General features: G+C 49.6%; 1 protein-coding gene across 11 annotated transcripts in view; it reads left to right on the forward strand.

Annotated features, from left to right (window-relative positions):
* The window catches only part of GRIP1 (glutamate receptor interacting protein 1), a 536,924-nt gene that overhangs the window by 459,251 nt on the left and 56,781 nt on the right, over positions 1-20,892 (forward strand). For all 11 annotated transcript variants that reach the window (XM_039501819.1, XM_039501812.1, XM_039501825.1 and 8 more), the window contains 2 exons: positions 18,193-18,379; positions 18,992-19,137. In XM_039501819.1, the coding sequence (XP_039357753.1) occupies positions 18,193-18,379; positions 18,992-19,137 (333 nt within the window). The remainder of the gene's footprint in view (positions 1-18,192; positions 18,380-18,991; positions 19,138-20,892) is intronic.

The following is a 20,892-nucleotide window of genomic DNA, read 5'->3' on the forward strand; positions in this document are numbered from 1 at the left end:
TCCAAAAGAGGGAGCTGCCATGCAAGGGCTGCCCCTCCTCTATCCACAGAACCTTTTAGATGTCCCTCAAGTAGTTGGAAGCAGCACAGTCTGATCCCTACTGCAGTTAAACTACAGGACCTAGAAACCCTTGCACAGTTACTAAAGCTTTGGGGCCTTCACTGCACACTCTCTAGAACAGTGGTTCCCAAACTTTAACAACCTGTGAACCCCTTTCACCATAATGTCAAGTCTCCCGAACCCCCTCCTAAAAATGAATATTTCCAGGAATTTTCTCTTTTACCTGAGTATAAATTATAAAAGCAGTGATCTTGGAAATATAAAATTTGTTTTTATGACATGGTTATTACACTCTATTATTATTTATCATTACACTATTTTAATACATTATGAAAACAGCAACACTCTTCCAAGATCTCACTTTCGTAGCTTGTATCCCTTTGAATAAGCCTGTTATAAGACAAGGCTCCTGTGTTTCATCAAGAAGTATCAGATGTGAAACAGCATGAAGGTATCTAAGAAGCCAACTCAAAGAGTTCCTCTTACACAAGCATTCAGGTCTTGAGCAGTTCAGGTAAACAACACACGTTACAACAAAGCTTAAACTTGTTCTTCATAATAATTTAAAAAACAATACTAGCTGCCTATTTAATTTTAAAAACAGCAAAAAATATCAATCTCTATTTCCATTTCTTATAAGGAGTCTTGAAGTTTAAATCTCCTCAGTGTGATAGAGATGCTTGCTTTGATCTGCTTAGTTCTTGGAAGTCCAGGGGCTCCGAGCTGCTGGCCCCGTGCGCCCGGGGTCCCTAGGGACAGCTCTGTCCGCCATTAGGGATTTTTTTCCTGAGAACCCCCTGTAACATTTCGTGAACTCCCGTTTGGGGACCACTGCCCTAGAAGCTAGGCAGAGAGTATCCCTCTACTGGCAGCTCTGGGTGGCAGGTTTGTGCAAACCCTTCAGTGGAGTTTTATTGGTTGTCAGATTTTTTTAAAATGTTCTGAACTTCAGTGGCACACTTAGACTCTGTACCTACCTGAACAAAATATATATTTGAAAGTGTTTCAACACTATAAGTATTAGGCCCTAATTTCAGTCGAATATCAGAGCTGTCATGAAGAAAGCTGAGGGAGAGAAAGAAGTTGAGTTGGTGATGGGAGAGAGGGATGTGGCTAGTGAATGGAATAATTGTCATTTGATGTTAAAGGGGAATGTGTGCGATTATGAACTGTTAGAAGGTTTGCTTTGCAAGGACTTGAAAACTTCTGGCAGGTAGGTGGGACATCTGATAACATGGGTCTATATTTATGTGGCTATCTAAATTTTCAGTCTTCAGATTATTGAAACCAGAGGGGTGTGTTTGTCATTATTACTGCATATGGATGTTTAGTATTTAGTGATTACAAGACATTCGAGTATGAATTTATCTAACTCAGCATGTCTCAAGTTGAAGGAAGTGGTTAGAAAAGCTATGGGATGGGTGAAATAACAAACATAATTCTTGTAAAGTAAAATATAAACATTATCAAGATTTGAGTAGCAAAAGAGAGAAGATCCATGTTCATCTCAAAGTGCAGAAAACTAGCTTCAAGATCAACTGTCCTCTTGAATGAAACCTCAAAGTGAAATAGGAGAACATTTGATGAGCTTGATTTCGCATGTGAAATATTTTGATACCATTGTCATCACTGAGTATTCTACAGTAATCAGACACTGTGGTAACAAGGACAGTAGAAGTACCTAGTTAGATACCTAGTCATGGAAATATAATCATAGCTCTTCAACATCTGCTTCGTTCAAGATGCCAGCCCATCCACAGTTCTTCGGCTCCTAAAAAATGGCAAAGATCAATTGGTGATTATTTTAATGGCATAATTATGTAAAAAAATTGAAGAATTTGAAAAAAGACTGAAGCATTTTACCTTAGATGTACTCCTCAAGGCAGATTTCAACTTGCAAATGAAGAAACAAAAGGAAAAGTTAAAGAACAAAAAGAACTGGCATTAACATTAGTGCAAAATGCCTGGTTGAATATGAGAAGTGATCTGATAATGGCATAAGCATAGAGAAAAATGTGTGCCTACTTAAAATATTGATTCTGTCTCTCAAAATAGACCTTCAGAATATTTTGCCTGAGTTGCTGATGATGCCACCCAAAAGGGCAGAGAAAACTATCACGATTTGCTTATAAAATGAAAAAATTTAGAACTCTCAGATGTAATCATTCTCTGACCTATTCATGGTTAGTACACTATTTAAACCTCATTGAGCAAGAAGCAATATCTAACACAATCCTAATGAACATTGTAGAAGTTCAAAAAAAATTCATCTGCCACCCTCAGTCTCATGGTAGGTGGATTGAAAAAGTTTAAATTATACACCAACAAGTCATGTCATAAATTTTTGAAAAAGCAAAATGGCCTCAATTTTTAAAGCCATTTTCAACCAAAAAGTCATTTGAAAAACGTCAGTCATCTGTATTAGGAATTCGTATTGATCAAGAGACCTTCAATCAAAATATCGCACCCATTTTACACAGCAAGAGTTTCTGCAAATAGGCACTACATTTACAAAATGACTAAAGGAGGTTTAAGGGACTTGACAGTTTACATGCTGATGATGGTACTGTGAGCATCTCAGGGGAAATTGGCCTGATCTTAGCAATAAAGAACTGGACCCACACACTCACAAAATCAAAAACCAGTTCAGAGAAGCCACATAATCTTTCTTTTCCATCGCTTACAAACATGGGTGGCAGGTTTGTAGAAATTTTGGTGGTGCCCAGAACCCGCCCCCTGAACTCCGCCCACTCCAAACTCCACCCCCCACCTGCCTAAGGCTCTGGGAGGGGTGTTGGGTGGGGGGAGGAGGTCTGGGGTGCAGGTCCTGGGCTGGGGATTAGGGTACAGGAGGGGTGCAGGGTGCAGGCTCCGGGCTGGGGCAGGGGGTGGGTGTGCAGGAGGGGCTGAGGGGTGCAGGCTCTGGGATGGAGTTTGGGGGTGGGAGGCGGTGCAAAGGGAGGGGGTTCAGGCTTTGGGAGGGAGTTTGAGGGCAGGAGGGGGTGTGTGGGAAGGGGGAGGGGTGCACGCTGTGGGAGGGATTTTGGGGATAGGGGGTGCAGGGGTGAGGGCTGTGGGGCTGAGGATGAGGAGTTCATGATGCGGGGGGGCTCAGGGCTGGGGCAGAGGATTAGGGTGTGGGGGGATGAGGGCTCTGGCTGGGGATGAGGGGTTTGGGGCATTGGAGAGGCTCAGGGCTAGGGCGGAAGGGCAGAGTAAGGGCAGCCTGCCTTGCCATTTCTGGCTGGGGGGCACTAGGACCCTGGGGCAACAGACAGCAGTTGCTGCTGGGAGCAGGGCTCCGCCTAGGAATGTGCTACTCCAGCAGCACAAGCAGGCATGGGAGAGGCGCACGCACACTGCTTTCTTTCGAGCAGGGACACGGGGGGGGGGCGGCATGCGGGAGGAGGGGTGGCAGGCAGAGGCCAGGACCCGCTCCAGGCAGGGATGCGGCAGGGCGGGAGGAGACCCAGCTCCAAATATTGCTGGAGCAGGGCCCCCGGCCCTGAATATTGCTGGAGCTCAGGCACCACCCGCTGCCTATGCTTACAGAGTTCAACCTAAATACAAAGTCATAGGTGAAGCCAGGACAGAAAAAGAAGGCTGAAATGTGGCTGATGGGATGTCACCCCCCAGTTCCTTTCCTCTCTTCTAACATTCAACGTGAAGCTCCAGAGTTCTTCCCCAAATCTAGATTTGTGAACTAGATGGTGGCACAGTTCATTGCATCAAAATGGTGGGAGACAGTTGAAGTAAAATTGCAGAAGACAATTGAATTGAATTTGTCAATTTATAAAAATACATGCACGCCTATCCAGCCAGCTTTGTTTTTTGTCAAGCATGTTTTTAGGATATTCAGATTGATTTGGCCAAAACTTTATAGTTGTTTAGGTGCCAAAAAAAAAAAGTTGGTAAAAAGATATTGCTAATGAATGACAGCTATAAAAGAATGGAAGACCTAAGCAGTTGGTAGACTGTGGACTCCATTGTTGCCTTCTTGTGTTTTACTTGCAGAATGGTTAGCTTTTCATTTTGGACAGTGTGTGCCTTTTTGTGATTGAGAAATAGTCCCTTTCATAGATTCTAGGACTGGAAGTGACCTCGAGAGGTCATCGAGTCTAGTGCCCTGCCCTCATGGCAGGACCAAATACTGTCAAGACCATCCCTGATAGACATTTATCTAACCTACTCTTAAATATCTCCAGAGATGGAGATTCTACAACCTCCCTAGGCAATTTATTCCAGTGTTTAACCACCCTGACAGTTAGGAACTTTTTCCTAATGTCCAACCTAAACCACCCTTTAAGCCTTTTATGTTTGCTCCAAAGAGCTTGCTGTCTAAAATTCGACTAAACAGGAAGATGATGCACTAACCAGGAAGATGATGACCAAAAAAAAAGAGATGAGGAGTGGAGAATTAAAGAAAGCTAATAAGAATACATGGTACTTTTAGCTGAGGAGGCTGCTTAAGGTTTGGGCTGAGGAGTTTGTTTGTTTTTATAATATGTTCATAGTCAATTTCTTTTTTGGAGTGGCGCCTAATTAGATGAGTGGAAGATAAGTGACATGAAAAAACAGGCTTGAGGCCCTGATACAAAACCATTGAAGCCAATGGACAGATTCCTATTGACTACGGTGGGTATTGAATAAATTTGCAAATTGAGTTTGCAAAATCATATTAATTTGAAACTCAAAGCAAAAAGCCTAGTGCTATAAACCCTAAATGGAAGGAAACGTTTACACAAATCCCAAGGAAGGAAAACAATGTGATTTTTCTAGGGTTGTGCTAACAACTTTAAAATGCAAAACATATTTAATAACAAGTAGTAACTTTGTTTTTACTCATTAAAAATGACAAAGCAAACTGTCCCTCAGATGAATCATTACATTTTAGCTAATTCCTTGTAGGCAGAAACGAGCCTTGAAGGAATTTAGAGGAGGAGTGGCTAGTAGCCTAGATTTGTACTGGAAAAACACTTGCAGTGCCATAAGTGCTAGAGGATTAAGGATACCGCTGCAATAGTGCTTTACTGGGTTGACTAGAAACAGAGCGAACTGGTGCCCGTCCTCTTTGTATAAGATAATAGTTTCTTCCAGTGGCTACATATAAATAATGATAAAAGACCTCATTAGGCAGGGATCAAAGTACCCAAGGGCACCCTACTCCTTTTGTGTAGTATCAGTGTTGAATCTCAAAGTCGTTTTTCTCTTGACTTGTGCCGCAGTGCAGTCAGTTGAGATGGAATGGGAATAAAGAGAGAGCAAAAAAGGCTGTCAGAAACATAGGAATCTTGCAAGCCTGGGGGGGGAGGGGGCGGGGGGCAGGCTTTCTATAGGAGTTATAAGATCAGTCTTTTTGAAGGACAATACAGAACTTCTTTCCCCAAATATGTTTGTCTATACTATGGTATAAAGCAGACAAGGGTGGTTAGTTGGTATTACGTAGCTCAAATAGCCTGACATAAATGTTAATGAGAAATAAACACAACAGGTGGTGAGATTTCCTACCTCTCTAGGACATTTGTCGTGTTGCTAATGAATGAAATATTAGAGGTTTTCAAAGAAGCCTACAGGAGCTAGCAGAACCATAACTAAGGATTTTAGTGCCCAGGATGAGCAAGCATATTTGCATCCCCTATAAATGACACATGTGGGGTACCCAGGGTCACATCTTCCTCCCTCCTCCTACCCCGATGTCTGCCTTCCATTTAGCACAGATGTTTTTAAAATGTGGGGTGCGCCTCTCTCCGGGCACGTGCCCCACAGTTTGAAAACTGTTAACTCTTGCAGGGAGTCGCCTGGCCTGCTTGGAACTCTGCCTCTCCACCCTGTAGGAGCCAGAGCACTGGCTGGCTGCCCGTGAGCCCTGCCCTGCCCCCTTTGCGCGGCTAACGCTCCCCAGGCAGGGTGGGCAGCACAGCTCCAAGCTGCTCCCCATTGTGCTCTTGCTTCTGCCCTGAAGGAGCCTGGTGCTGACCGGGGCCAGCCCCTGCCCATGGATCCTGGCTGCTATGAGATGCTCCCTCTGGAGTACTCATCCCTCTTGGGCACCTGCCTCTCAGCAGTCTGGTCACACCCCATTCACCGCCCAGGGACCTGCCATTGCAGCTGGGTCATTCTCCCCACACTCCCTGCACGCAGAGTGGAATCGCCTCTTGCGCCCCTTGGCTGCCCTGCCTCACCCCAGCCCTGTGGCTGACGGTCACACAGCCCAAGCTCTCACCTTGACCATGTGAACCTGGTGCTCAGCCCAGCCACTGGGGGCAGGCGGCGGCTGCTGGCTGGGTGGACTCACTTCTGCCAGCTCCGGAAACCGAGGCTGTGAGAACTGAGTGACCACTAGGGTTACATATTTCAAGTTCCCAAATAGAGGACATTGCTGGGGGGAAGAGCAGGGGAGAGGGAGCTGGGGGGGGGAAACAGGTAGGGGGCGCTGGTATTTGGGGAACGCTGGAGGGGGTAACTGCAGCGAGGGTACCCACTGGAGGTGTGGGGCAGTGTCACTCCCTATCATGGTGAGAGGGCAGCTGGCACAGGCTTGGAATGCAGCACCAGCTGTCAGTCCGCGCCTCCCTGTAGACCTCTCCCGCTCCCCAGGGCTGAGCAGGCGCCATTTCAGATTTTGGTATGGGGGGCAACTTTGACCGTGATTCCATGGGCTACTTAGGCACCTGAAAACTCTAGGCTTTTTGCAGATAACTTAAAAATTAGCATTGTATCTAATTCCTATATAAAGAAAGAACAAAATGTATTACAAACACCAATAAAAGCCTTATTTTAAATTGATATGTAAATTCAGAACAATCAGGAGATAATACAGCAAGATAATCCCAATCCCAAGACTTGAGGTGGACTCAGAACTAATAAAAGAACAGGGACAGGAGTGCGGTCAAAGGTTCATAAGAAGGGAGCCTGACGGGGACACCGAGCAGAGAACCCCGGACAGCGCCCACTGCTCCTCGAAGGTGTCAAGGGAGCCAGCGGACACCGCCCAGAGGAACTCCGCCCAGAGACGTGAACGGACTAAGGATCGGAAACAAGCCCCACAGTCGCAGGAGTCTCCATTGGCCAACCGCCTCTCCCTGGTCACGTAGATGGCCATTTTAGCCAGGGCAAGGAGGAGGTTGACCAGGAGGTCCCGCGACTTTGTGGGGCCATGGATAGGGAGTGCATGGAGAAGGAGGTGGGGGGAAAAGTGCAGCCAGAAATGCAATAGGAGATTGGTGAGGAGCCGGTATAGGGGCTGCAGCCTGGCGCACTCTACGTAAACATGCGCCAGGGTCTCCCTCATGCCGCAGAAGGGGCAGGTGTCTGGGACAGGGGTAAACTGCGCCAAGTACACGCCCGTGCTCACGGCCCCGTGGAGGAGCCGCCAACTGATGTCCCCGACGGGCCTCGGGACCAGGGTGGAGTACAGGCTGGCCCACCGGGGCTCCTCACCCTCCAGAGGTGGCAGGAGGTCCCGCCACTTGGTGTCGGGGCGGGACACGAGGGTGAGGAAGTGAAGGGTGTGGAGCACGAGCGCGTAGAGATGCTTCCTTGGCACGATTTGGAAACGGACCGGCTGCAGATCGTGCAGCCGGCTGGCGGAGAAGGGGCGGGGGGGCCGGTCGGGTCCACGGGGCAGGGGCCCGATGAAGAGGTCCGGAGGGCTCGGGGTGTGGGGTGGGTGGGGCGTGCCCTCACGCAGGACCCGGTCGAGGTAAGCCCGAGCAGCGGGCGGCAAAGCGGCCTTCACCTCCTGTAGTACGCGCCGGGGAGTACAAGGTCTGGAGAGCCCCATACGCTGAGCGAGCGTCAGGGGATCCAGCCAGTCTCCCCGGTCGTAGTCCAGGAGGTCTCCGACCCTGGTGGCTTCCGCCAGGGCCAACCTCTGGCGCACCGCGGGGGACTCCGCCACCTGCACACGGAGCTGGGGGTTGTGTAGCAGGGGCTCCGCGAGGAGATCTGCCCGCTCGGTGGCCGCCACGGACCTGGTCGCGGAGAACAGCTTCCAGGTCCGGAGGAGGTCCTGGTAGAAGACCGGCAGCCCGGAGAGGTCTCGCGGAAGGCCCCTCGGATTGAGATAAAGGAGCTGCCAGTCGTATCGGAGCCCTTGGAAGCAACGCAGGAAGGCGTGCACCAGGGCTCTCCACGCCGGACTACCCGCACCATAAAGGAGCCTCTGCAGTGCCTGGAGGCGGAAGACGTGGACCTGAGTGCGCAGGCACTTCAGGCCCTGCCCTCCCTCCTCCAGGGGCAGGTGGAGCACCCCTGCAGGGACCCAGTGCAGTCCTGGCCAAAAGAACTCCAGAACCACCCTCCGGAGGTCGGTCAGGAACACCGGGGCTGGGACCAGGGTGTTGAGCCGGCACCAGAGCATGGACAGGACCAGTTGATTGAGCACCACTGCCCTCCCTCGGAGGGAAAGGCACCGGAGGAGTCCTGTCCATTTCCGGAGCCACTCCGCCACCCTGCCCTGCAAACCTTGCCAGTTCTCCGGTGGAGAGGGATGCATGGCAGAAAGGTAAACGCCGAGATAAAGCAGCGGACCCGCGCTCCACCGGATGGCCTGAAGCGCGGGTGGGAGGGAGCTCGCCTGCCACCCGTCCCCAACCACCAGGCCAGAGCTCTTGACCCAGTTGACCCGGCGGAGGAGGCCGCCGAGTACACGGCCTGGCAGGCCTCCACCCACGCCAAGTCGCCTGGGTCCTGGACCACGAGGAGCACATCGTCGGCGTACGCTGACAGGACCAGCCGCAGCTCCGGCTCCCGAAGCACCAACCCCGTCAACCTCCTGCGGAGGAGACAGAGGAAGGGCTCGATCGCCAGGGCGTACAGCTGGCCCGAGAGGGGGCACCCCTGCCGCACTCCCCGCCCGAAGCTGACCGGCTCGGTCAGGGTCCAGTTGAGCCTGACCAGACACTCTGCGGAAGCGTACAGCACCTGGAGAAACCCCACAAACTGGGACCCGAAACTGAACGCCTGCAGAGTGCCCAGGAGATACCCGTGGTCCACCCTGTCGAACGCCTTCTCCTGATCCAGGGACAGGAGGGCGAACGACAGACCATTCCTGCACCCAAGCTCCAAGAGATCCCGGACCAGATACAGTTTATCGAAGATGCTACGGCCCGGGACGGTGTAGGTCTGGTCTGGGTGGATCATGTCCTCCAGCATGGCCCCCAGCCGCAGCGAGATGGCCTTGGCTACGATCTTGTAGTCCGTGCTGAGGAGCGAGACGGGACACCAATTCCGTAAGTCACGGAGGTCCCCCTTCTTCGGCAGTAAGGCGAGCACGGCTCGCCTGCACGAGAGAGGGAGGACCCCGCTCCGCAAGGACTCGGCCCAGACGCTGACCAGGTCCGGACCGAGGACGTCCCAGAACACGCGGTAGAACTCCATGGTCAGCCCGTCCATGCCCGGAGACTTGTTGGTGGGCATGCGGCGGAGGGCTTCCGAGAACTCGGCCAGAGAGAGAGGCAGCTCTAGCCGGTCCCGGTCGCCCGCACTGACCGTCGGGAGCCCGTCCCAGAGCACTCTGCAAGCGGCAGGATCGGTCGGATCCGGGGAGAAAAGGCGCGCGTAGAAGGTCCGGGCCCTCTCGCACATCTCCGCTGGATCCGTGAGGGGGAAGCCATCCTCCGCCAGAAGGCAGGTGACGTGCTTCTTGGGCCCCCCTCCATTTCTCCAGGGCATAGAAGAAGCGGGAGCCGCGATCCATCTCCCGAAGGAGGCGGATAGGGATCAAACAAAGGCGCCCTGGGCCCGATGGTCCTTGAGGACCCGGAGCTCCTCCCGCTTCTCCCGGCACGCCCCGCAAAGGGATGGATCCTCAGGGCTGGCGGCCAGACGCCTCTCCAGCTCTAAGACCTCCCGCTCCAACTGCCCTATCGCCGCATCCCTCTGTCGGCTGGCGCCCTGGGTGTAGTCACGGCAGAAGAGCCGTGCGCGCACCTTCCCCACATCCCACCACCGCCGTGCCGAGGGAAAGGCATGCTGCTGCCCTCGCCAGGCCAGCCAGAACTCCCGGAAGGACGCCACGAAGCCCCCATCCTCCAGCAAGCTGTTGTTAAAGTGCCAATAGGCCGGCCCCGGCCTCTCCGCGCAGAGAGAGGCCGTCACGGTGACGAGGTGGTGGTCCGAAAAAGGGGCCGGCCGGATGCTGGAGGACTGGGCCCGCGAGAGATGGAAACGTGACAAATAGATGCGGTCCAACCGGGAGCGGCACGACCGATGGGCTTCCACCCGGACATAGGTGAACGTGGGGACATCGTCCGGGTGGTGGTCACGCCAGACGTCCACCAGGGAGTGATGGGTGACAATCTCCCGGAGGACGTCCGCGGCGGCCAGGCTCTGCTCAGTCCCTGAGCGGACCCGCTCCTCTAGGACGGTGTTGAAGTCCCCGCCCAGGAGCAGGCACTCGCGAGGATCCAAGGAGCCGAGGAAGGCGGACGCCTGCTGATAGAACTGCAGCTGCTCCGGGGCCGATGTTGGGGCATAGACGTTGACGAGGTTGACCACGAGGCCCTCCATGCGGACCCGGAGGTGCAGCAGGCGGCCTGGCACAGCCTCGGCGACCCCCAGCACCTCGGGCCGTAGGTCGGGGGAGAACAGGGTAGCCACTCCAGCCCGACGGGTTGTGAGATGGCTGAAGTAGACCCCGTTCCCCCACTCCAGCCGCCAGCTAGCTTCGGCGGCAGGATCCGTGTGGGTCTCCTGCAGGAAAACCACGGAGTACCCCCCCTCCCGAAGGAAGGAGAGCACCTGGCTCCTGCGGAAGCCCACCCTACAGCTCCGGGTGTTCAGTGTGGCAAAGGTGACGAGTGCCATGAGGAGGGCTGGGGGGGATCCTTGCTGGCAGGGGCGTTCACGGCTCCCATTGGGCCGCGCAGCAAACCGTGGCCCACCCCGAAGGTGAGCAAGGAGTCACGGAATTTGCGCACCCGATGGTAAGCCGCGGCACCCTGCTTCCCGGTCCTCTTGCCCTCCCCCATGAGGGCCCTCGTGGCTAGGAGGATCTTGTGGAAGTCCCCCCAGCGCTGGAGAGCAAGCGGGATCTTGTTGCGGGAGCCCCGGACGTCCTCCAGGAACTCCCGCAACTCCTCTCTCAGCGTATGGGGGGGTGGGGCCTCTGGCGCGGCCCCGTGGCCTACTGGGACGGGCAAGCAAGGGGCGGACCCTGGCTCAGTGGGGGGCGGCGGAGGGAAGAGCGCAGCCCCTAGTGGGTCAGGACTGTGGAACTCAAAGGCCGCTCCCTGGGAGTCATCCTCCGGGAAAGGGAAGGAGACGGCTGTGTCCTACCATTAAATCAATAAAACCCTCATTCAGCTCAGTTGGTGGGGGGAGGAGCCTGTGCTTGGGGAATGGGAGGAGTCCGTTTCAATCCCTAGGGCCAGGGTTGAGTTCCATATGAGGAGGTGGTGCCAGGGATTTGGAGCAATCAAATTTTTGAATTGCTCCACTCCAGCTCAGCTCCAGCTTCGGGCAAAAACCTACTGCTCCGTGCTCCAGCTCCGGACTCCGCTCCAAAGTCCTGGGAGGTGCCTCAGTGACTGAGGGGCCTGTTGCTCTCGCCACAGAGAAATCTGGATTTGGGAATGGCAAATCCCCAAATCCCATTGTCATGCTCGGGGCCGGCTCTAACTTTTTTGCTGCCCCAATCAAAAAAAAAAAGCACCGCCTCACCGTAACACCCCCCCACCACGAGCGCCGCCGAACTCCCCCCCAAGCGTCGCGCTGCCCAAAGCCCCGGCCCCCGAACGCCACACCGCCCAAGCCCCCCCGAGTGCCATGTCGCCTAAACACGCCCCCCCTCCGAGCGCTGCCCTGCTGAACCAAAAAAAAAAAAACCAAGCGCCGCCCCGCCCCATGGTCGGCTGGTGCCTGGAGCCGGCCCTGGTCACGTTGCCTGGTGTAGGATGCAACTAAGAGCATCAATGTCGGGTCAGACTGCCAGAATACAGGGCATGTACTCCAAACTGGTGGTATATTCTGTCACAAGATTTCACAAACCTGTAACAAATGTGTGTTTCCAAAATACTATACTGGTTATTATGTAGCCACAGACAGTCCCCTTCAGGCTCCCTAGCCCCTCATGTACCTTCAGACAAAGCGGACTTCTGTGATAAATGATTATTAAAACTAAGAATCACATATATTAGTTTCTTCCAGTTCCAAAGAACTCGACACACACTTAAGATCTTACCCAAAAACCACACTGTTAGCCAGTCCTTTAGTGACTAAAAACTAAAGGTTTATTAATATATAAAAAGGAAGAGTATTATTAAGAGGTTAAAATGAATCATATACATTACAATTGATTTCAGAGTTGTAGATCAGGTTAATACAGTGATGTTAAATCTGTCACTTTGTAATAAGTCTCTCTGGTTCATCCCAATATTGGGGTCCTCAGTCCATTGTTCAAAGCTCTTCTTTGTTAGAAATCATAATCCAGAGATGTGGAGCAGGAAAGAGGAGCCGTGCTTGCAGAAATTATGGGATGGAAGCATTTGGTGCACAGAGATTTCTTATGCTGATGTCAGAAGTTAGATCTGAATAGCTGGTTCTCAGGGCAAGCTTTGTCTATCTAGTCTGGTGTGTATGTGCACCATGTACCTTTTGTGGTTCCCCTGGTTGTCCTGGGCCCTACACTGCTAACAGATAGCAGAGATTCTCCATTAGCTCAGGCCTCAGGGCTCTGTGCTTTGGTGCAGGCGAGGGGGGTTGTGCCCCAGCCACAGCTGTGAAGCTCTCCAAGGCTGTTATGCAGCACAGTGGCACACGGCGGTTCCATCTGGCTGGGGAGTGTCACCACAGAGCAGTACCGCCCTGAGTTACTCCATTGCTGGCCCAGTGCCCAGGGAGCTGTTCAATGCAGTGAAAAGGTTGTTACAGCACAGAACAGGGTCAAAGAAGAGCTGGCCACTGTAATTTGCAATCCATGTGTGAGTGACGGGGGCCATCATTCCATCAGCAGCTGTGAAAAACGTGCATCTCTAGACCCCTCCGCTGGAATTTCAGCCTGGGACTCCCCAGTTCCATGGGAGCTGAGCACATGTGAGTGCCGGGGGGGCTGCCATGGGGCACTTTAGGCTGCCAGGCAGTCGTCAGGATTCAAATGTTTGTCAACAGCCAAGGGGCAGAGGTCAGCACTCTGTGAAGCAAAGGCCCCAGGACAGCCCTGAGCCTGTGAGTGGCCTGAGCAGTGCCCTGTGGGTGGGTGTCAGGGCCATCTTCAGCCAGGCCCCCCGAGAGCCACGGCTGTGCAGCTCAGCACGCTGGCTCGTCCACAGCAAAACCCTGGTCAGGGATGAGTCTGTTTAAATTCCAAACACCCTCTAGTGTGTAGCAACTTTAATGAGAGCCTTAACCTCAGATGTCCTCTCTCCCCCAGTTAGGGTCGCTAACTTTCTACTCTCACAAAACCGAACACCCTTGCCCTGCCCCCTGCCCTGCCCCTTCTCTGAGGCCCTGCCCATGCCTCACCCCCTGTTGGAGGCCACACCCCTGCTCATTTCCCCCCCCCCCCGGTCACTTGCTCTCCCCACCCTCACTCACTTGCTCATTTTAACTAGGCTGTCTCAGGGGATTGGGGTGCAGGGGGGAGTGAGGGCTCCAGCTGGGGGTGTGGGCTCTGGGGTGGGGCCAGGAATGATGGATTTGGGGTACAGGAGGGGGCTTGGGGGGGCCTCTGGGCTGAGGCAGGGGGTTGAGATGTGGGAGAGGAGTGCAGGCTGTGGAGTGGGGCTGGGGATGAGGGATTTGGGGTACAGGAAGGTGCTCTGGGCTGGAACTGAAGGATTTGGAGGGCAGGAGGGGGATCAGGGCTGGGGCAGGGGGTTGGGGTGCAGGAGGGGGTCGGGTGCAGGAGGCTGCTCTGGGCTCAGATCGAGGGGTTCAGAGGGCGGAAGGGGGAATCAGGGATGGCACTGGGGCAGAGGGTTCAGGCCCAGGAGGGGGTCAGAGGAGCAGGCTCCGGGTGGCGCTTCTGTCAAGCAGCTCCCAGAAGCAGCGGCATGTCTCCCCTCAGGCTCCTATGCAAAGGCGCCGCCAGGTGGCTTTGCGTGCTGCGCCGTTCTCAGGCGCCACCCCTGTGACTCCCATCGGCCATCGTTCCCGGCCAATGGGAACTGCGGAGGTGGCACTTGGGGTGGGGGCAGCGCTGCCACCCGGACAGTCAAGCGTTGCTGATCAGAGCCACCAGGATCCCTTTTCAACCAGGTGTTCCGGTCAAAAACCAGACACCTGGTCACTCTACCCCCAGTGCTGGGAAGGGCCACGCCCCAAGCTGGCGATACTGCTCTGCCAGGCTTCAGCCCTGCACTCAGGTTAGAGAGTGTGAGCAGAGCCAGTGGCTCATGACCAGACAGCAGGTCTGGGGAATACAACAGCTCCAGCCTGAGCTAATCACCCACACAGTCTCTTATGGCACAGATTTGTACAGTACCTAGCATATTTCATGAATGTTCCGAAACAAGGCCCCACTTGTACACCCCATCTCCTCCTAGTGCCTATGCTGATGCTCATGTATTCCCTTCTCTCCTAACCCTCTACACTCCACTCCTGTGCCCCCTTCTCCCCTAACCTCTGCACTCCCCTCCCCTGCCCTTCCTGCCACTCAACACTCAGAGCCCTGCCTGCCTGCCTGCCACTGCGGTCCTAGCACCGGGGAGAGCCTGCTCTGGATGGGGTTACTGGACCCGCGATCCTGCAGGGTGGGGGTGTGCTGAGCACCCTGGGGTCCAGCTGACCCTGAGGGGTGGGGGCTGATGCCACTGGGCACAATCTGGGGGCGGAGGGGGTTGATGCTGCTGGGTCCAATCCTGTCCCACCCTATTTTTGTGCCCCCACCAGCTCCGCACCTCTTGTCCCACCCTAGTTACAGCCCTGATAGTGAGGCTGAAAGTCAGTGGGAGTCGGTACATAACTCCCATAAGCATCTTTGAAAATTGCTGTATCACAATCAAAACTTAATGCAAACAGAATTTAAGTTATTCAGACCTATTCTTTTTAAAATTGTAAAACCATCTGTTTTCTGTTCTTTTTAGCTGTCATACCCATTTAAATATCATTTATAAACTTTGCTCTAAATAGAGTTTGAATGAGAAGTCTCTGGGATTCAGTGAATTCATTAAATAGATGTGCACCAATGCAAGGAGCCTGGGTAACAAAATGGAGGAACTATAGCTACTGGTGCAGGAAGTGAAACCAAATATTGTAGTGGAATAGTAGGCCTGACTGGTATACAGATAGTGCTTGGGGTATGCTACAGACCCCCGGGATCTGATTTGGATATGGATCGACTCCTCTTTAATGTTTTTAAAGAAATAAATACTACTGGGAATTGTGGGATTGTCGGAGACTTTAATTTGGAGGACAAGTGCTACTAGTAATAGTAGGACCCGGATTTTCCTGGATGTGATGGCTGACAGATTTCTTCACCAAATAGTCACTGAACCAACAAGAGGGGATGCCATTTTAGATTTCGTATTGGTGAGTAGTGAGGACCTCATAGAAGAGCTGGTTGTAGAGGACAACCTTGGTTCAAGTGATCGTGAGCTAATTCAATTTAAACTAAATGGAAGGATAAACAAAAATAGATCTGCAGCTAGGATCCTTGATGTCAAAAGGGCAAATTTAAAAAAAATTAAAGGAATTAGGGAAGAGGACTAGATTGAAGAACTCATGGATCTGAATGTGGAGGAGGCTTGGAATTACTTTAAATCAAAGTTTCAGAAACTAACTGAAGCCTCCCAAGTAAGGAGAAAAAATTCATAGGGAAGGGTTGCAGACCAAGCTGGATGAGCAAGCATCTCAAACAGGTGTTTAAGAGAAAGCAGAAAGCCTAAAAGGAATGGAACATGGGAAGGATCAGCAAGGAAAGCTCCCTCTTGGAGCTCAGAAAGTGTAGGGATAAAGTGAGAACTGCCAAAAGCCAAGCAGAGTTGGACCTTTCAAAGGGAATGAAAACCAATAGTAAAAGGTTCTGTAATCATATAAATAAAAAGGAAAGAAGTGGGAACGCTAAGCACAGAGGATGGGGTGGAGATTAACTATAATCTAGGCCTGGCCCAACACCTAAACAAATACTTTGCCTCCGTTTTTAATAAGGGTAATGGGGAGCTTAGGTGTAGTGGCAGGATGGCTAATGAAAATGAGGATATGGAAGTAGAAATGACCACATCCGAGGTGGAGTCAGACTTAAACAGTTTAATGGGACTAAATTGTGGGGACCCAGATAATCTTCATCCAAGAATATTAAAGGAATTGGCACATGAAATTGAAAGCCCAACACCAAGGATTTTAATGAATCCATAAACTCAGGGTCAGACCCTATGACTAGGGAATTGCTAACATAGTACCTGTTTTTAAGAAATGGGGAGGGGGGTGGAGAAAGGGAGATCTGGGAAGTTTCAGGCCTGTTAGTTTGACCACAATTGTATGCAAGGTCTTGGAACAAATTTTGAAAGAGAAAGTAGTTAAGGACATAGAGGTGAACAGTAATTGGGATAAAATACAGCATGGTTTTACAAAACTTATATTGTGCCAGACCAATCTGATCTCCTTCTTTGATACGAGAACTGGGTTTTTAGACAAAAGATATGAAGTAGATCTAATGTACTTGGATTTCAGTAAGACTTTTAATACAGTTACATATGGGATATTATTAGATAAATTGGAGAAAATGTGGATTAATATGAGAACTGAAAGATGAATAAGGAACTGGTTAAAAGGGAGACTACAACGGGTCATACTGAAAGGGAAGCTGTCAGGCTGGTGGGAGGTTACTAGTGGAGATCCTCAGGTATCAATCTTGGGACCAGTCTTATTTAACATTTTTATTAATGACCTTGGCACAAAAAGTGAGAGTGCGCTAATAAAATTTGCAGATGACACAAAGTTGGGAGGTATTGCCAATATGGAGGAGGACCGGAATATCATACAAGAATATCAGGATGACCTTGATAACTGGAGAAATAGAAATGGGATGAAATTTAATAGAGCAAAGTGCAAGGTCATGCATTTAGGGACTAACGAGAAGATTTTTTTGCTACTCACTGGGGACATATCAGTTGTAAATGACAGAGGAGAAAGATCTGGGTGTATTAATTGATCACAGGATGACTATGAACTGCATATGTGATGCGTCTGTGAAAAAGGCTAATGCAATCCTAGGATGCATTAGGCAAGATATTTCCAGTAGAGATAGGGAAGTGTTAGTACCATTATACAAGGCACTGGTGAGACCTCATGTGGAATACTGTGTGCAGTTCTGATCTGCCGTGTTTAAGAAAGATTAATTCAAACTGGAACAGGTCCAGAGAAGGGCTACTAGGGTGATCCGAGGAATGGAAAACCTACCTTATGAGAGGAGACTCAAAGAGCATGGCTTGTTTAGGCTAAGCAAAAGAAGGCTGAGGGGAGATATGATATGCGCCAATGTGTACACAAAAACAAATGGCCATAAACTGGCCATCAACAAGTTTAGGCTTGAAATTAGGTGAAGGTTTCTAACCATCAGAGGAGTGAAGTTCTGGAACAGCCTTCCAAGGGGAGCAGTGGGGCAAAAAATCTAACTGGCTTCAAGACTGAGCTTGATAAGTTTATGGAGGGGATGGTATGATGCGACTGCCTACAATGCCATGTAGCCAATTTGCAACTGCTAGTAGCAAATATTCCCCAACATCCAGACATAGATCCCAGATAGTGGGAGGGAGGGGCTCTGAGTTACTAAAGAGAATTCTTTCCTGGGTGTCTGGCTGTTGCCAAAATGCTCAGGGTCCAACTGATTGCCATATTTGGGGTCAGGAAGGAATTTGCCCTTGGGTCAGATTAGCAGAAACCAGGTGGGAGGGGGTTTGCCTTCCTCTGCAGCATGGGACACTTGCAGGTTTAAACTAGTGTAAATAGTAGATTCTCTGTAACTTGAAGTCATCATGATTTGAGGACTTCAGTAACTCAGCCAGAGGTTGGGGGTCTATTACAGGAGTAGGTGGGTGAGGTTCTGTGGCCTGCAATATGCAGAAGGTCAGGGTAGATTATCATGATGGTCCCTTATGCCCTTAAAATCTGTACAATGGATTATATCAGAAAGCAATTACATTTCTCCTGTCTGTGTCTGAATGTCTTTCCCTCTGGTCTGGTCTGTTTTAGTGTCTTTAGCTTCGAGCACTGTTGGTCTGGCTGGGCAGGTTGTTCACACAGAAACCACAGAAGTCGTGCTGACAGCCGACCCCATTGTAGGATTTGGGATACAGCTCCAAGGTAGCGTGTTTGCCACTGAGACCTTGTCTTCTCCACCTCTGATTTCATATATTGAGTGTGACAGCCCAGCAGAAAGGTGAGGCTCTTTCAGACCATTGCTTTTAACTGTATGTTGCTGATGGTGCCTGGGGATGGTTTGGTTTGATTGCTTTCTGATTTCTTGAGAAATTCTGGACTGTTGCTCAGTGGGAAAGTAGCATGTAATGAACTCCCTTTCTGATAATAACATTTTGTATTCTTGATCGGGTGTAAGACAAATAACAAGCAGCAGTGCCTTTATCTTGCTGATTCCTTCAATAGCAGACTAGAGGCTATATTAATTAAAAAGGAGAGAATTTTTTTTTTTTTAAATCTCTGAAATTCAAAACTAATAAACTCTTTGCAATGGAGGAACTGCATCCATCTTTGCTAAGTTTTAGTTCAGATCACAACATAGGAAAAGCTTGAGTTTTGAATTATTACCATAATTACTTCTTGGAACATTTCAACTGCACCTGCATATGTTTTTGTGATAACATGGTTTCATGTAGAACCACATTAGTTCAATAGTAGGTATAGCTGCTAGCTGCCATTGCATAGAATGAGCCGATATATCATCCTTTTTAAAGTTTAGATGGGATTTATTTTGTATAATTGGATACTGGTTACCTGTACATCTGAAGGCTAATTTTTATTATTGTGTATCAAGGTGTGGGGTTCTACAAATAGGAGACAGACTAATGGCAATAAATGGAATCCCAACAGAAGACAGCACGTTTGAAGAAGCTAATCAGCTTCTCAGAGACTCTTCTATCACCAACAAGGTCACTTTAGAAATAGAGTTTGATGTTGCAGGTATGAATGTATAAATTTTTTTTGCAAGACAGTATTAGGAATGATTTTCATGTGTATTTTATTTGGCAGACATTTGAGGCTGAAACTTTATTTTCAGAGATGTCATTTGTTTGGGAAGCTGCCCCTCTGAAAATAGTGTCTGTTTGTGCAGCTTTCTCATTGCACGTGGCCCTCCTCAGTGTGCTCCAAAATCCCAGTGGAAATGACAAATGCTGTAGAAAGTTATGGTGACAGTTCTTCCTTTTCGTTATTTGCAAACATATTTCTGTCCAGAGTTAGAGTCTTAGCTCAGCAGAATATTCCTAAATTCATTACAATCTCCTATAGAGTGTTACCTGTTAATGACCTGTTTTGCTGCACAGAGCAGTGTTATGTAAACAGTGGATTAGTGGAGAAATCTTAATGGTTCCATTCTTGAGGTATGGACCAGAAAGAATATCAGTAGAATTTCATCTTTAAAAACAACAGTGTAAATTATATGCAAAAACTTAAATTAATAAAAGTCAGGAAACATTGCCAATGAATCTTTTACTTTCCGATGGCGCCTCACCTTTTTTAAGGTATTGAAGCATATAGAATAGAAAACCACAGCTTATATGTGTAATATGCACAGTATATAAACAATGTACATCCCAAAACACCCACCAACCCACACCCGCATATATATTATTTTTTAACATTTTTACATTAGTATTATGTGTATATATAAAATATTAAGAACCATTAAGACATCTCCACTAATTTAGTAACAGCTCCATAGAAGTCATTACTGTGTCAGTTCTGCAGTGATTTTGCACTGTATAAATATTCTTACAAATGGAATTTCATATAATGGTCAGGTTATGCAAAATTCTAGCTAAAGGTTGCTATAGTAATAATTATGAGTGGTATCTTATCATGCAAATTTCCATTAAAGTATGGTCAGGCTATTACATATTAGCCATACATTTTTGTACATAGCCAATGCAATATTCAAAAATAACACCATGCACAACTGGAGAGCAAATTTTAAATCTATCTGAAGTCACAAATGAAAATGAGTTTTGTGTTTCAAACTTCGGGCCTACTCCTGTTCCCAGTAATGTCTATGTCAAAACTTTTATTGACTTCACCAGAGCAGAATCAGACTTCTAGTTGCTAGTGGCATTTATTTACATCTCTAAACCATGGCAACATGCAGTCTGATTTATCTGGGGCAACGGGGGTGCCACAAGTCAGGACTGGGATGTAATGTGTGTTCAAACTTTCATTGCCTCAGCTGGCTCCTTGCTTTCCCTCACTATGCCTATGCTTTTGTTCCTTTACTTTTCATGAGAAATAAAATCCACTGCAGTTATTTAGATGAATATTTCAAAATGTCTTAGACCTACACCAAAAAGTGCTTGAAATCAGAAGGACTTATTTTGTGTCTTTTTAATTAAAAGCTACCTGACAACAGTAATTTTTTCATGTACGCGCGCACACAAAATTGTGGGCTAAACCAGCGGTAGGCACATGCAGTCTCTATCAGTTGAGATTTAAACCTCAGAATAATGGAGCTACAGACCCTTACTTTATGCAGTGACATTACCATCACCGATATAAAACGTTGCATGTGTCATGCTCCGCTCCTTTCACATCAACTTTCATGAATGGGTAGGTGAGATGTAGGGTGACCAGATGTCCCGATTTTATAGGGACAGTACCAATATTCACGGCTTTGTCTTATATAGGCTCTTATTACCCCCCACTCCCATCCTGATTTTTCATACTGGC

This window comes from Mauremys reevesii, linkage group 1, assembly GCF_016161935.1.
Source record: "Mauremys reevesii isolate NIE-2019 linkage group 1, ASM1616193v1, whole genome shotgun sequence".
In the NCBI taxonomy this organism is placed as follows: Eukaryota; Metazoa; Chordata; order Testudines; family Geoemydidae; genus Mauremys; species Mauremys reevesii.